General features: G+C 46.9%; 1 protein-coding gene across 1 annotated transcript; it reads left to right on the top strand.

The window, feature by feature from the left end:
• Positions 1-780: 780 nt before the first annotated feature.
• LOC122215726 (signal-regulatory protein beta-1-like) lies at positions 781-12,753 on the top strand. The gene is given in 5 exon segments (XM_042931417.1): positions 781-1,525; positions 8,755-9,108; positions 11,696-11,722; positions 11,899-12,036; positions 12,510-12,753. Coding segments are annotated over 5 exon segments (696 nt in total). The 5' UTR covers positions 781-1,368; the 3' UTR covers positions 12,530-12,753.
• The last annotated feature ends 1,320 nt before the right edge of the window (positions 12,754-14,073 follow it).

Here is a 14,073-nt window from a genome sequence, read left to right as displayed (position 1 = left end):
CTAGACATCTCCCCCATAGGCATTGTTCGCTGACATCCTACTATGAATGATGGGGATACAATGCTCTGGTGTTCCGGACCCCACACCCCGCGTGCACATTTCTATCCCATCATCTTAATATGTTAATTTTAGATAACGTCATAGTGGGTGTCCACCTTAGAATGACAACGGCACTGTGTTTTACAGCTCAGTCTTGTAACATTCCCAGCTTTCGTTTGTGTCTTTCCGCTCATGTGTATTTGGTGTAAACACCACCATATTCAGGGTGCAGAACAACTCCGTGGCCGCAAAGTTTCCGTTGTGCTAGCTTTTCAGAGTGCCCACCCCACCCCACCACACCAAACCTCTGGCACATGCCCATCTGTTCTCTGCAACTTCGACAATGTTGTGTAAGTGGATTCCCACAGTACGTGACGTTTTGAGATTGATTTTGTTCACTCAACATAATGCCTTCGGAAACTTACAAGTTGTGCACATGTAAATAATTTATTCCTTCTTACTGCTGAGAAGTAGTTCAAGCCTTCCCTTATTACTGGATGTTTGGGATGTTTCCAGCTTTTTGTCATTGCAGAATGTTGTAAACATTCCCACAAGGGTTTTTGTGAGGTCCTGGTTTTCATTTCACTCAGATAAATGCCTGGGAGTGTGATGATTTCTGGGACCTATAACCCACTGCCTCTCCTGAAAGAGGAGAGAAAATGATGTAAGCACATACAACTGCTTTTTTTTATTCTAAGATATTTTTTTTTTAGGTAATCTGCACGGGTGTGGCCCAAACCCACAGTCCCCAAATCAAGAGTCACACGTTCCATGGACTGCGCCAGCCAGGTGCCCCAAGCACAGACAACTTCAGAGGTCCACTCTGTACTGTGCCTTTGGGTGAAATTTTACCAGTTGCAACATACAGGGTTGGAATGGGGAGTCATTTCTGGAACAGACCTCGTTCAATCACAAAGTTGGGCACTTTTCTTCCTGCTGAGTAACTCCAAAGCATGGAGTTACTTCACTTCTAGACATCTCCCCCGTCGTTTGGCAGGCTGGTGGAGCCTGAGGCCACAAGCCAGCCACCCCTAAGTGTTCTGGGCTCAGGAGCTTGGGACACAGCCCCCAACTGCAGATCCGCCTTGGTCTGGGGCTCCCAAGTGGGAATCACCATGAAGACCTCAAGATGGGGGGAGGGCCCACTGGAGGGGGCAGAGGCCCCATGCAGGCAGGAAGCATTATCTCTCCTGGGCCTCTCCACTCTCTCTGAAAAAGAGAAGAGGACCCCTCACCAAGTGAGGTGTTCTCTGCCTGACTTCTCTTTCACAATCTAGAAGCAGACTGTTGCCCCACAGCCATGTCACCCCATCATAGGCACTTCCCCTAATGACAGGAGAAGGAAGGCTTTTCCCCTCTACAGAACAGAGGCCCATTCTACCCAGCATACACATTTGCACAGAGCAGGGTCTCCAGGCCTCCGCAATGTTGGCCCCTGCCTCCGGGCCCCACCTGCCTCCTTACCTGCTGCTGGCTCTGCTCACAGGTAAGCACTGCCTTGGGGTACAATCCCCTCTTCCTGATCCCACAACACCTCCCATGTCCCTGGACATCAAGGGCTTGCAGGTAACCAGAGGTGTGCTACCCAGGGCTGCCACAGAAGACCAAGGACTGGGTGTCATCTGAGAGCAGGAAGTCGGGGATCTGAGCATTTCCTCTATGCATCCATCACCTACAGCTTGTTACCAGAGGCATCCAGACAGTGGAGGCTTCAATCTGTCACAAGGACAAGTTTGTAGGTATTAAATGATCTAATTCTCACAACACCCCTGCCTGATAGCTAGGACTGTACTGCTGATCAGCAGATGGAGAAATTCAGGCAGAGAGAGTTAATGGCCCAATGTCAGCTACCTAAGTCAGTGCATCTGCCGGGATTCATGTCCAGGCCACCCAGCTCCACGGTTCATTCTTTTCACCATGTTATGCTGCTCGGCTTCTCGGTGGAGGCTAACTAAACAAACATCAGAAAATACAGAGAGGGAAACAGAAGAAGAGGCATCACTTAGCACACTCCGAGGTCTCCAGAGTTCCAGTTCTGCTGTGTGTCCTCCCAAACTTTGGTTAACGATGTGTTGGGTGATTCCTATGCGCCAAATCTTTTACTCGGCTTTTAACATGTATGACAATTTCATGGAATCCTCAAAGTGATCTGTATGCTAGCATGCTGGGCCACACTTCATGTATACTTGGGAATGCACTTGTGTATGTGTGTGTGTGTACATGTTTGGGCATGAGGAAGGGTGCACACGTGGGTATGGGATATCTGAAAACGCTTTCTTATCGATTTCCTCACGCCACGTCCACTCTACGTGAAATGCACAGTGAACAGATGTTTGGTTCCCTCTCAGCTCCTCACCCACTTTTTCTACTTCTCTAAAGTACTGCTCACCATCCACCAAGCTCTTAAGACAAGCAAACTTCTCTCTGGGTAGAAGGAGTAGAACTTTGTGCATTACTACCTTGGAGGTCCTCCATGCTGGACCGGAGTGGGGAGGAAAAGAAGGGGTCCAAGATACAGAGGATCCTGCCTGTATGATCCGCACCTGTAATTATATCCTGATCCCAACCATCTAGTGTCAGCTGATGCCTCCAGGCCTCAGGAAATCTCATGAGTAATCACTTTCCAATTTCCTGAGCACTCACCATGTGCTACACCCACTTGGAAATGCATGTGTCTGTTATGTCCTGTGATCTTTGTACCCAAGGTAGACATTTCTGTCCCCCTACCTTACAGATAAGCAAAGAAGGCATGGAAAAGTCCAAGGTCACTCAGTGGTGAAGGCAGGGCTATGATTTGAACTCAGGCGGTCTGATTCTAGATCTCACGGGTCTAACCATTGCTCTTCTCGAACCCTATGGCCCCACATCCATCCCATGAGATTTCTGCAGATCTGCCAGTGGGTGGAGGGAAGGGTAGGGTGGGGGGGAAGAGCATTTGTGGTTTGTTTCTTTTGGGCTCTTCCGTTTTCTGAGTATATGCAAGTAGTTTTTTCCCCCACAGTCATCTTCATGGGAAATTCAGCTTCTCATTATATTTTCCTGAGAAATTCTCCACTGAAAATAGAGGGCAGGGTCTCAGACAGGGATCACACTGGGCAATTCACACATTACACCAATATTTACTGGGTAACTACTAGGTGCCAAGAACTGTTATGTGAGCTTTGGGCATACTGGTTATTAAAAGAGAAAAAGTAGATGCCCTCATGGAAGTTATATCGTAGCGGAGAAAAGGAAAAGAAACAACAGACATACCAAATAAGGAAATAACATAGTATGTTAGAAAGTCATGAGTGTTATGTTTTCACTCTTAGGTGGATTCTGAGAAACTTAACAGAAACCCATGGGGGAGGGGAAGGAGAGAAAAAAAAAGAGGTTAGAGTGGGAGAGAGCCAAAGCATAAGAGACTCTAAAAAACTGAGAACAAACTGAGGGTTGATGGGGGGTGGGAGGGAGGGGAGGGTGGGTGATGGGTATAGAGGAGGGCACCTTTTGGGATGAGCACTGGGTGTTGTATGGAAACAAATTTGATAATAAATTTCATATATTGAAAAAAAATTTAGAAAGTGATGAGTGTTAAGGAAAAACATGACAGTACAGCTGGAGAAGACAATGAGAGACTCTTCAGGGTGGGATGTATTTAAAGAGGTAGCCTGGGTGGGCATCACTGAACAGGGAGATTAGAGCAAAGACTACAAGAATTTGGGGTGTGAGCCATGTGATCTTCTGGGGAAAGAGCCTTCCCGAATAGCTCGGTTACAGCAGGAGAGTAGAATCCTCCTGTTCTGTTCAAGGGTTTGGGCTTTCACTCTGAGTAAAATGGTTGCCACTGCAAGGTTCTGAAGACAGAAATGACATGATCCACCATGAGTTTTAACTTATACCAGCATTTGGTTGAGATTAGACACCATAGGGCACAGACAGAAGCGACTAGAGCATTCAAGAGTTCGTCATGTTCGTGCAAACAAGGAAAAGCATTTTGCACCCAGACAGCAGCCAGGAGAGGAAGGGGAAAGAGGTCGGATTGTGGGTGCATGCAGAAGGGGAGACAACAGGATCTCCTGATACATAGGATTTGGAGTGGAAAGAGAGGTTCCCAAGGGCTTGGACCTGAGCGTCTTGGAGAATAAAGGTGCCTCATCTGAGATGTACAAGGATGTGGGGGAAACTGAGGAGTTCAGTTGGGGACAGTGTAAACAGTGAGAGGTTTGCTTCTATCTATGCAAATTGTTGAGTGGCTCATTGCACATACAAATCCAGAGTTCAGAGACGAGGCCTGGGCCAGAGATGGAAATCTATGAGGAATATAGATTCACAGATGGCAGAGTTTACACCTTTCCCTGGTTCCTGTTGTTTGTTTGTTTGAAGTATTTATTTATTTTTGAGAGAGAGAAAGAGAGAGAGACAGAGTGTAAGCAGGAGAGTGGCAGGGAGAGAGAGAGAGGGAGACACAGGATCCAAACAGTCTCCAGGCTCTGAGCTGTCAGCCCAGAGCACGGCTCACACTCACAAACCATGAGATCATGACCTGAGCTAAAGTCCGACGCTTAACCAACTGAGCCACCCAGGCGCTCCACCCTGGTTCCTCTTGATGCTCTGATCCCTCTTACCTCCTCCCTCTCCTGGTCCCTCCATGTCTTCCTCCAAAAATGCATTCCTGTTTCTTCCCATTTTTGTCTTAGCAGCTCAGTTTCCTCACCCCAATCTCCTCGTCCAAACTTATAACCAAACCACTTGATGTTCTTGGCACACCCAAGACCTGGCTGTGGTGACACGTGCCCTCCTGAGGAGACATGCTCGGTCGCAAATCGTGCTAAGTGCATGGGTCTTACCAGCTCACACTCTGCAAGAGTGAACCACAGATTTTCTCCCCGAGGAGTAGCTGAGCAATAGAAAAGAACACAGGTGTGTGTGTGGTGCCCGTTTCTCTGATTTATATCCCTGCCTAGTTTTTAGGACACTTCCAGTAATAAGGAATAATTTTGTATTTCTCTGTGTCTTCAGAGACTGGCTAGTCACTGAGGCAGTGAAATCCACCTGCAAAGTCTGGCACGCGCAGTTCAACGATTGCTCCGAAGGCGTCTCGCGTCCTTTCAATGCATAACTCAATGTTCAGCCATAGGCAACGTCCCACAACTCTTTGCAGAACATGAACAATTTTGTAGCCTACTAGTTCGCCTGCTTAGACATTCCCATGGTTCTATCTCCCCCTTCGGGGGCAGATTTCTCAAATGCATGAGCCCCTGGAACGATACATTTTCTTTCTCCTAGAGCCATTTAGTCCAATTGAAAGGCTCTACATGGGGGGGATCACCTTGTTTGTAGATATTTGTAGATATTTCTTACTGTGCTAAAATATACATAACACGAAATCTACTATTTCAGCCATTTTTCAGGATACAATTCAGTGGCATTAAGTACGTTCACATAGTTGTGAAGCTGGTACCACCGCACATTTCAGGATTTTTTTCAACATCCTAAGCAGACACTGTACCCATTAAGCAAGAATTCTCCATTCCTTTCACCCCCACAGCAACTACTTTTTAGTATCTATGAATCTGTCTTTTCTAGGTACTTCATACACATGGAACCGTATATCTGTCCTTTTGTATCTGGCATATGTCACCCTAGAATGATACTTTTGAGGTTCATCCAGATTATAGTACATATCAGATTATCACTGCTCTTGGTTGTTGTTGCTGCTGTTATTGTTTGTTTATTTTTGAGAAAGAGAGTGTGAGCTGGGGAGGGACACAGAAAGAGAGGCGCAGAGGATCCGAGGCAGGTTCTTTGCTGACAACAGTGAGACCAATGCGGGGCTCGAACTCACAAACCGTGAGATCATGACTGAGCCTAAGTCAGACGCACAACCACCCGAGCCACCCAGGCACCCCAAGACTATCATTGCTTATTAATGCTTATTAAGGCCGAATAAAATTCCATATATATACATATATATGTGTGTGTGTGTGTGTATGTGTGTGTATATATATATATATATATATATATATATATATATATATATACACACATATGTGTGTGTGTGTGTGTGTGTATATATCACATACATACCTACAGCAACATTTTGTTTATCCATTCATCTATGGATAGAAATGAATTTTTTCTGCTACCTTTTGGTTATCATGAATAATGCTGCTATGAACAAGGATGTACAAGTATTTGAGTACTTACCTGTAATTTGGGGGATATTTACCTAAGAGTGGAATTGTTGGATCATATGGCAAATTCTACACTTAAATTTTAATGATAACACAACTGTTTCCACAACGGCCGCACCATTTTATATTTCTACCATCGACACACAAGAGTTTCAGTTTCTCCACAGCTTACTCAATCCTTATTTTCTGATTTTTAATTTTCTTGTATTTTGGTTTTGCTTTCTTTTGTTTTTGATAAAAGCCATTCTCAGGGATGAAAGGGTATCTCATTGTGGTTTTGATTTTCATTTTTCTAATGACTAGTGATGTTCAATATCTTGTGCTTACTCACCATTTGAGTATCTTCTTTGTAGACATGTCTATTCTAGTCTTTGGTCCATTTTTTAACAGGGCTATTTGATATTTTTTTGTTGAATTGTAAGAATTCTTTATATATGCCGGTTATTAATTCTTTCTGAGACATATGCTTTGCAAATATTTTTTCCCATTCTGTGAGTTCTCTTTCACTTTTTTTTGTAAGTTTGTTTATTTTGAGAGAGACAGAAAGAGTGCAAGTGGAGGAGGGGCAGAGAGAGAGAGAGAGAGAGAGAGAGAGAGAGAGAGAGAGAGAGAAAATCCCAAGCAGGCTCCACACTGTTAGCACAGAGCCCAACCTGGGGCTTGAACTCATGAACCGTGAGATCATGACCTGAGCTGAAATCAAGAGTTGGATGTCTAACCAACTGAGCGACCGAGGCGTCCCTCTTTCACTTTTAATATTGTCCTCTGCTGTGCAAAAGTTTTTAATTTTGATGAAGTCCAATTTACATATATTTTAATTTTATTATGTGTTCCTTTGGTTTCTTATCCAAGAAATCATTGTCAAATCCAATATCATGAGTTTTGCCTACGGTTTTTTCTCTGAATTTTATACATTTAGCTCTTACATTTAGGTCCCTTCATCCAATGAGCTCATTTTTCTATATAGAGTAAAATGAGGGTTCAAATTCTTTTTTTGCATGTAGATATCCCGTTTTCCCAGCATCTCATGTTGAAAAGAGTACTCTTTCCCTCACTGAATGGCCTTGGCACTCTTGTTGAAAATCTTTTGACCATATATGTGAGGGTTTATTTCTAGGCTTTCTATTCAATTTCATTTCTCTATCCCCCTATTCTTTTCAGTACTATAGTACTCTAATTATTATACTATGTAGTAGGTTTTTAAATCAAGAAGTATGAGTTTCCCAACTATTTTCTTTTCCAGGATTGTTTGGTGATCTAGGTCCCTGGAAACTGCATATGAATTCTAGAATGGGCTTTTCCATTTCTGCAAAAAAAAAAAAAAAAAAAATGCCATGGGGGTTTTGATAACAATTGTATTGAATCTATAGATCGCTTTAGGTAGTATTGACATCTTAACAATATGAAGTCTTCCAATGCACGAACAGAGGAAGTTTTTCCATTCATTTATGTCTGTTGGGATGAGTGCTGGGTGCTGTATGGAAACCAATTTGACAAAAAATTATATTTAAGAAAATAAATTCAAGTTAGTTAACGTATAGTGTAGTATTGGTTTCAGGAATAGAATTTAATAATTCATTGCTTACATATAATACCCAGTGCTCATCACGACAATTCTGCTTCTTAATGCCCATCACTCAATTAGCCCATCCCCCCACCCACTTCCCCTCCAGAAACCCACAGTGTTCTCTATAGATAAAAACTCTCTTATGGTTCGCTCTTTTTCTATTTCTATCTTATTTTACTTTTCCTTCCCTTCCCCTCTGTTCATCTGTTTTGTTTCTTAAATTCCACCTATCACTGAAATCATTCGGTATCTTTTTTCCGACTGACCTATTTCCCTTCGCATAACACACTCTGGTTCCAGTCACGTCATTGCTATCGGCAATATTGCATTCCTTTGGATGGCTGAGAAAACGTACAAACGACTGACAGATACGTGAAGAAACATGCTCAATACCACTCATCGCCAGGGAAATACAAAACAAAACTACAATTAGATACCGCTCACACTTGTCAGAATGGCTAAAATTAACGCCTTAGGAAACAACGGATGTTGGCCAGGATGCGGACAGAGGGAAACCTTCTCAAACTGTTGGTGGGAATGTAACCTGGTGCAACCACTCTAGAAAGCAGAATGGAGGTTCCTCAGAAAGTTACAGACAGAGCTACCCCATTAGCCAGCAAATGCACTACTGGATATTTCTCCAAACTATACAAAAACACAGATTGGAGGACACATGCACCCCAGTGTTTATAGCAGCACTATCAACAATAGTATGGAAAGAGCCCAAATGTCCATTATTGATGAATGGATAAAGAAAATGTGATATATGTATCACTGAATCTCTCTGTGTTTTCCTTTCCTCGTCTGCAACAGGGTCCCGTGTCACAGGCTCGTCGCGAGGGCTACATGCCATGTACACGCAGCGGGCTGGGCTCACGGTGTGCACTCAGTGAAGGCTGTTGTGGATAAACACTTGCGCGGATGGACAGGATCGCACAAGGATGCTAAATACCTGCTTTGTTCTCCCTCCAGGTGTGGCAGGTGAGGCGGAACTGCAGGTGATCCAGCCCGAGAAGCTGGTGTCTGTCACAGCCGGAGAGACGGCCACTCTGCACTGCACTCTGACCTCCCTGGTCCCCGTTGGGAAAATCAGGTGGTTCAGGGGGACGGGGCCAGACCGGGAGTTAATCTTCAGTTTCGGAGGAGGCCACTTTCCCCGCGTAACAAATGTTTCAGACGCCACAAGAAGAAACAACCTGGACTTTTCCATCCGCATCAGTAACATCACCCCAGCAGACGCGGGAACCTACTACTGAGTGAAGTTCCAGAAAGGGGCCCATGAGGTGGAGTTTAAGTCTGGACCAGGCACCCAGGTCACCGTGAGTGGTGAGTATCGCTCCATCCCCTGGTTGTGACGGCAAGTCAGTAAGAATGCCCTCCACTGTCTGAGCAACAGATAAGGATCAGGTGCTGTTATGGGTGCCCCTGAATGAGCCCCTTCCACAGATCAGGGACGTTGAGGCCTGGAGAGGTTGTGCTATTTGCTCAAGGCCCCATGGCTGGTAATTGGTGGAAAATCTGGAACCTCAGCCTGCAGGCTCCCAGCTCTTCCCTTTTCCAATCCTGACCAGCCCTCTGGTTCCAGCGATGAGGGACTGAAAGTCTGAGCGACTTTCCCAGTTACAAGGCCTCACCTCACCCCTGCCTCTGGAGAGACCTCTGCTTCATGTGGCCAGTACTCCCTTTACTCAGCACTTACTCAGCACCTGCTGGGGTAGAGTCGGTGTCCTTGCTGTTCCAGCGCCTAGGGTCCCGTTCCTGACCTATTTCTGCTGCGGTCAATATGCCTCCTGCTCCCACTCTCCTGTGTCCCTCCTTCACTTGTAAAGGTCTCTGTGATTAAGTTGGCTCCACTCTGATAATCCAAGATAACGACCCGCTCAAAACCCTACCTAATGACCACACAAGTCTCTCTTGCCATGGAAGGTACCCTATTCACAGACTCTGAGGGATCTTGGCCAACCATCCCAAGTCCCAAGTCAGGCATACTTTGAAACAGTTTCCTATAATCTGTGTCCTGATGTGCGGGACATATTTCAATATTTTCTAATTTAAGTTGGATTTAATATTGGCAGTGAGATTTCTAAATAACTTTCAGGCTCCTTGGCCCCTTCACCTGCCCTTTCCTTTGGCTGGTGAGGGTGGGAGGGCAGCAGTGTAGGTGACTGAGCTTTTGGATTTGGTGAATTTTCTCTTTTCTCTCCCAGAGATTTTGAAGGTTGGGCATTGTCTTCAAGGGCTATTGAGAACCAGATTTCCATAGAATTTACTGTCCTTTTATTCTTTTTCCTTTGGGTTTAGAAGTTCTATTTGGAGATGAGTAACTAAGGTGCTGCCTTGTCCTCAGCAGACACAAGTGCCCTGAGGGCTTTGAATGCCCTGTCTCCAAAGTCCCTATCCCACATCTCAGTATCTGTCTCCCATCGTTCCCCATCACGGCCCTGTTCTGGCAAAGCAGGTGCACTGAAGCTGAGAATCCAGTCTTCTCTGTAGCGCCGATGCTCTTATGGTGATGGTGGACCCAATTGTGTCCTTAGCTTTTTCTTCCCTCCGGCTCTAGGAGATGTGAGTCTACAATGTTGCCCGGATGTCCTCTTTCACACTTGACCTTTCAGGTGTGATTCACTGGTCTTAGTTTGCATCGTCTTTCTCTGAAAGGCATCAGCCCAGCAACACCCATCCAATCCCATAGTTCCTGTAATTCCCAACTCATTTCCAGATTGCCAGGGTACTCCCATCCTCTGCTCACATCATCCCAGGTCACCACTGTGAGGTTTTAGCAGTGACAATATCAGGGACTGCTGGGCCCTACCCCTGCCCCAACACCCACCAGGCTGAGGACCTCTTGGCCAGTCAGCTGACTGAGACCCGGGTCTGTATCTGCACCTTAGAGCTGGGTTTCCAGACCCCTCCCAGACAAACTCCGCAGGTCACCTGCCTTGGGAAGCAGCCTCTAAGATACACGAGAAGGGGGATAGCTCACTGTGGAGCGCTGCCCAATTCACGTGCATGTGAGACAGGGAAGGAGGCAAGACTGGCAAAGGGAGATAGTGAACACAAGGCAGCACAGAAGAGTCATACTTGGACGAGCCGGATGCTATTTTTGACTTTTTAAAATGGAGCGGAGGGGCGAAACCTCTGTACCTGCTCTTCCTCCAGGCCTCTGCTGCAGGCTGCCCTCTAGAAGCAGGTGCAAACATGGGCAATGCACCTCTTTCAACTGAGTATAAGATCAGAGGGCCACCCAGCTAGGACCCACCATCTGCCAACATGCCAGGGGTAAAAATGGTGTCTCTGCCTCTTCCTCAAAGATTATTCTGTATATTTCAAAAACTTACTGGAACTTCTTGATGTAAATCTAAGAGCAAAAAGCAATCATTATAAAAAGGCAAAGAATCTGAAGCTATGCATCCAGAACAGTGATCTATGTACAACAGAAAGATGTTCCCTGATGTTGGCACCGGGGTCTGGGTGGGGGATGGTGTTTGAAGCCCCATTTCTTACCTCTCTAGGGTGTTGTCCAGGCAGCAGGTCTTGTGAGGTCAGGTCACCCTGAGGGCTCCTTCAACACATGAGAACACGGGGTCATCGAGGCCCGTGCGTGGAAGAAAGCAGGACAGCCTTGCACCTCATTCACCATGACATTGTCCTCACTGTACTCGAGGCTGGGCTGATATTCGTTGCTATGACCCTGAAAGGTTGGACATGTCCTGGTCCAAAGACAAGGTCACAGATTCACCCTACGGGACAGCAGTGAGTGATTTCCCACTCATCTTGTGACCCTCCGTAAACTATGAGCCTGTTCCCTCCTCAGAAAGAGAGTGTCAGACCTGCCCCATCGGGTGTGGGGAACAAGTCAGTAAAGCTCACTTGCATGTTGTTGAGTTCTCATTGTCCCCATGTCTTCCCTCAGGAAGGAGAGCTGGCAGCCTGGGAAAAGGTGAGTGAAAGGGAGTACCTCTTACCCTGAATTCTGCCTCGAGGCCCTCACAGGGGAAATTCATGAGCTTCAGACCATTGATGGACCCAGGTTCCCTCGGTTGGGGTAAGTGGAGGCCCCTGGGAGTAGACTTCTGGATCCCTCTCTGATGCTGCCTCCTGTCCCTTCATTTCCAGACCTAGAACTCTCTCCTTCACTCTTGGTGGCTCTCTCCTTGGGCCCCAAGCTGCTGCTGCTCGTCTCTGTCTCTGCCATCTATGGCCACAGGAAGCAATGGATTGACTGTGAGTCATGGACAAGGAGGACAAAGTCAGGTCAGTCCTAGAAGGAGCCAGGTCAGTGGAAGGGGCAGCCCACAGGTCATACAGGGTCAGTGCCCACCTGGAGTAAAGAGCAGGTGACGCATCTCCGTCCACACCCTCTGGAGCCTCAGGGATTGTTCCGAGAGGTTCCCAGCTCCCAAGAAGACTGTGGGGGTCCTGCAGGAAGTGGGTGGGGTCAAGGGCTGTCAAAGCATGTGCACAGAGTCCTAGGGCTTCTTGGAAGGAAGTGGGTAGAGGGGCTGGATGGTGGGAAACCCCGGGGAGACCATCTCTAGATTATTTGGGCGCAAGGTGTCCACATTTAGAGGAATGCTGACAGGTGCCCGCTGGCTGCTCTGAGGATGGCTCCCACTCTGACCCTCCGTGGGACAGACTGGAGAGGATGGGGAAGGGCGATCAGGACCTAGGGAGGAAGGCTGAGGAGGCACAGTCCATGTCAGGGACCGCCTGTCCTCTCACTACAGGTGACCCAGGAGGAAAATAGCACCGAGGACATAGGAGACACGTGGAGAACATTTCTGGAATGATGAGCAGATAATCAAATGTGAACATGGGTCCACGGCTCCTTCCTTCCTCCCCTGCTACATGCCATCCTCAGTCTCTGCTGCCTCCTTCCTTCCCTGAGGGGCCCAGCCTAAGACAAGGAACAACTAGAAGCTTCCACAACCCTGCCCCAGATGCCCGCTTCCCCAGAGACCCACCTGCCCACAGTTCCTGCTGCTCCTGTCCCAGTCCTTGATGCCCCCAGAGCTGGTCTTCATACCTGGTCCTGAGCAGGGACCATGGGAACGTGCTCTGGAAACTGACACATGGGTATCTTCCTAGAATGTGAGAAATAAGTCACGTGTACGTGTACCAGGCTATCTCTCATCCATTTCCTGGGGACCGTGGCCATTAAGTACACACTCAAGGCCATGCTCTCATGGGCCATTCCTGCCAACCCCCAGACTTGCCAGCCTCAGTGAGGTTTTCCAATGCCTCCTGAATGCAGATGAATCCCATCTTGTGTGGAAGAAGGGAAATGATTCTCCTTCCCCTTTGCCTACATGTCCTTCTACTCAAAGTAGAGAGTTTCCCTCCTCTCCCTGTGATGGGGACACCAGCTCTCCATTCAGCTTCATCTTTCCTGATCCCCCCGCTCGTGTATAGGTGCTGGCAGTCCAGAAACCTGGACCCTTCCCTGGTTTCCTTCTTTATACCCCGTGTTCAGTTCTGCCTTCATAATGCTATGTCCAGTGGTGAGATGGTAAATGTTCAACAATCCACGTTCGGAAAGAAAAAGAAGCCTCATTTGTGGTGGTTGTCCACTTCTGTGTTGTCTACACTCCCAATGCGGCCAATTTCAAGCTGCCAACCGTGGAACAACTAGCTTGCAAAATTCCTGGAAAGCTCTCAGGAGCGAGTGTAAGCCTCCTCCCGCCCACCAGGGAGCTCTACCCAGCACCTGCACACTGCTCGCTCCCGGGCTGCCCCCTGGTCCCGGCCACCAGCATCCCTTCCTGGGCCATTGCCACGTGCCTAACAGACTCTCCGGGTTCCGCCACAGTGACCCTTTGGAAATGGAGGTCAAATTGTCTCCCTTCTGGCACCTTCCTTAAACCACCCACATAAAATACCAATTCCTGTCTCCACTGTGTGTTTTCACAGCTCAAACCCAAACTGAGTTGTTTCCCTAGAACTTAAGATCAGCTGACAGGATAAATGGAGACAGTGCTCACTTTGCACAGTGACGCAGGACTCAGGCAATGACAGCGCCGCTGAAAGCAAGCGAAGTGATCTCAATAATCAGAGGGGAAAAGTAACAATTTTTCTGCGACCTTTAAAAACTTCTTTCAACACATTAGAAGCCCTCCAACTATCAGTTAGGAATGTATAAGGACATGAAAAAAGAAAAGTAAGGCTGTTATTCATTTGGTATGGGGTCACTGCAAACATTAGAAATGTTGAAAAGGGAAGTGTTTTATCTTTTGTAAAGACTTATCAAGAGTAGTTTGCAGAGGGCTTGCCTTCTTCTAACCACAGTCTCAC

Source organism: Panthera leo, chromosome A3 (genome assembly GCF_018350215.1).
Source record: "Panthera leo isolate Ple1 chromosome A3, P.leo_Ple1_pat1.1, whole genome shotgun sequence".
NCBI lineage: Eukaryota > Metazoa > Chordata > Mammalia > Carnivora > Felidae > Panthera > Panthera leo.
The sequence above is the reverse complement of the archived record's forward strand: the minus strand, read 5'-3'. Positions and strand labels throughout refer to the sequence as shown.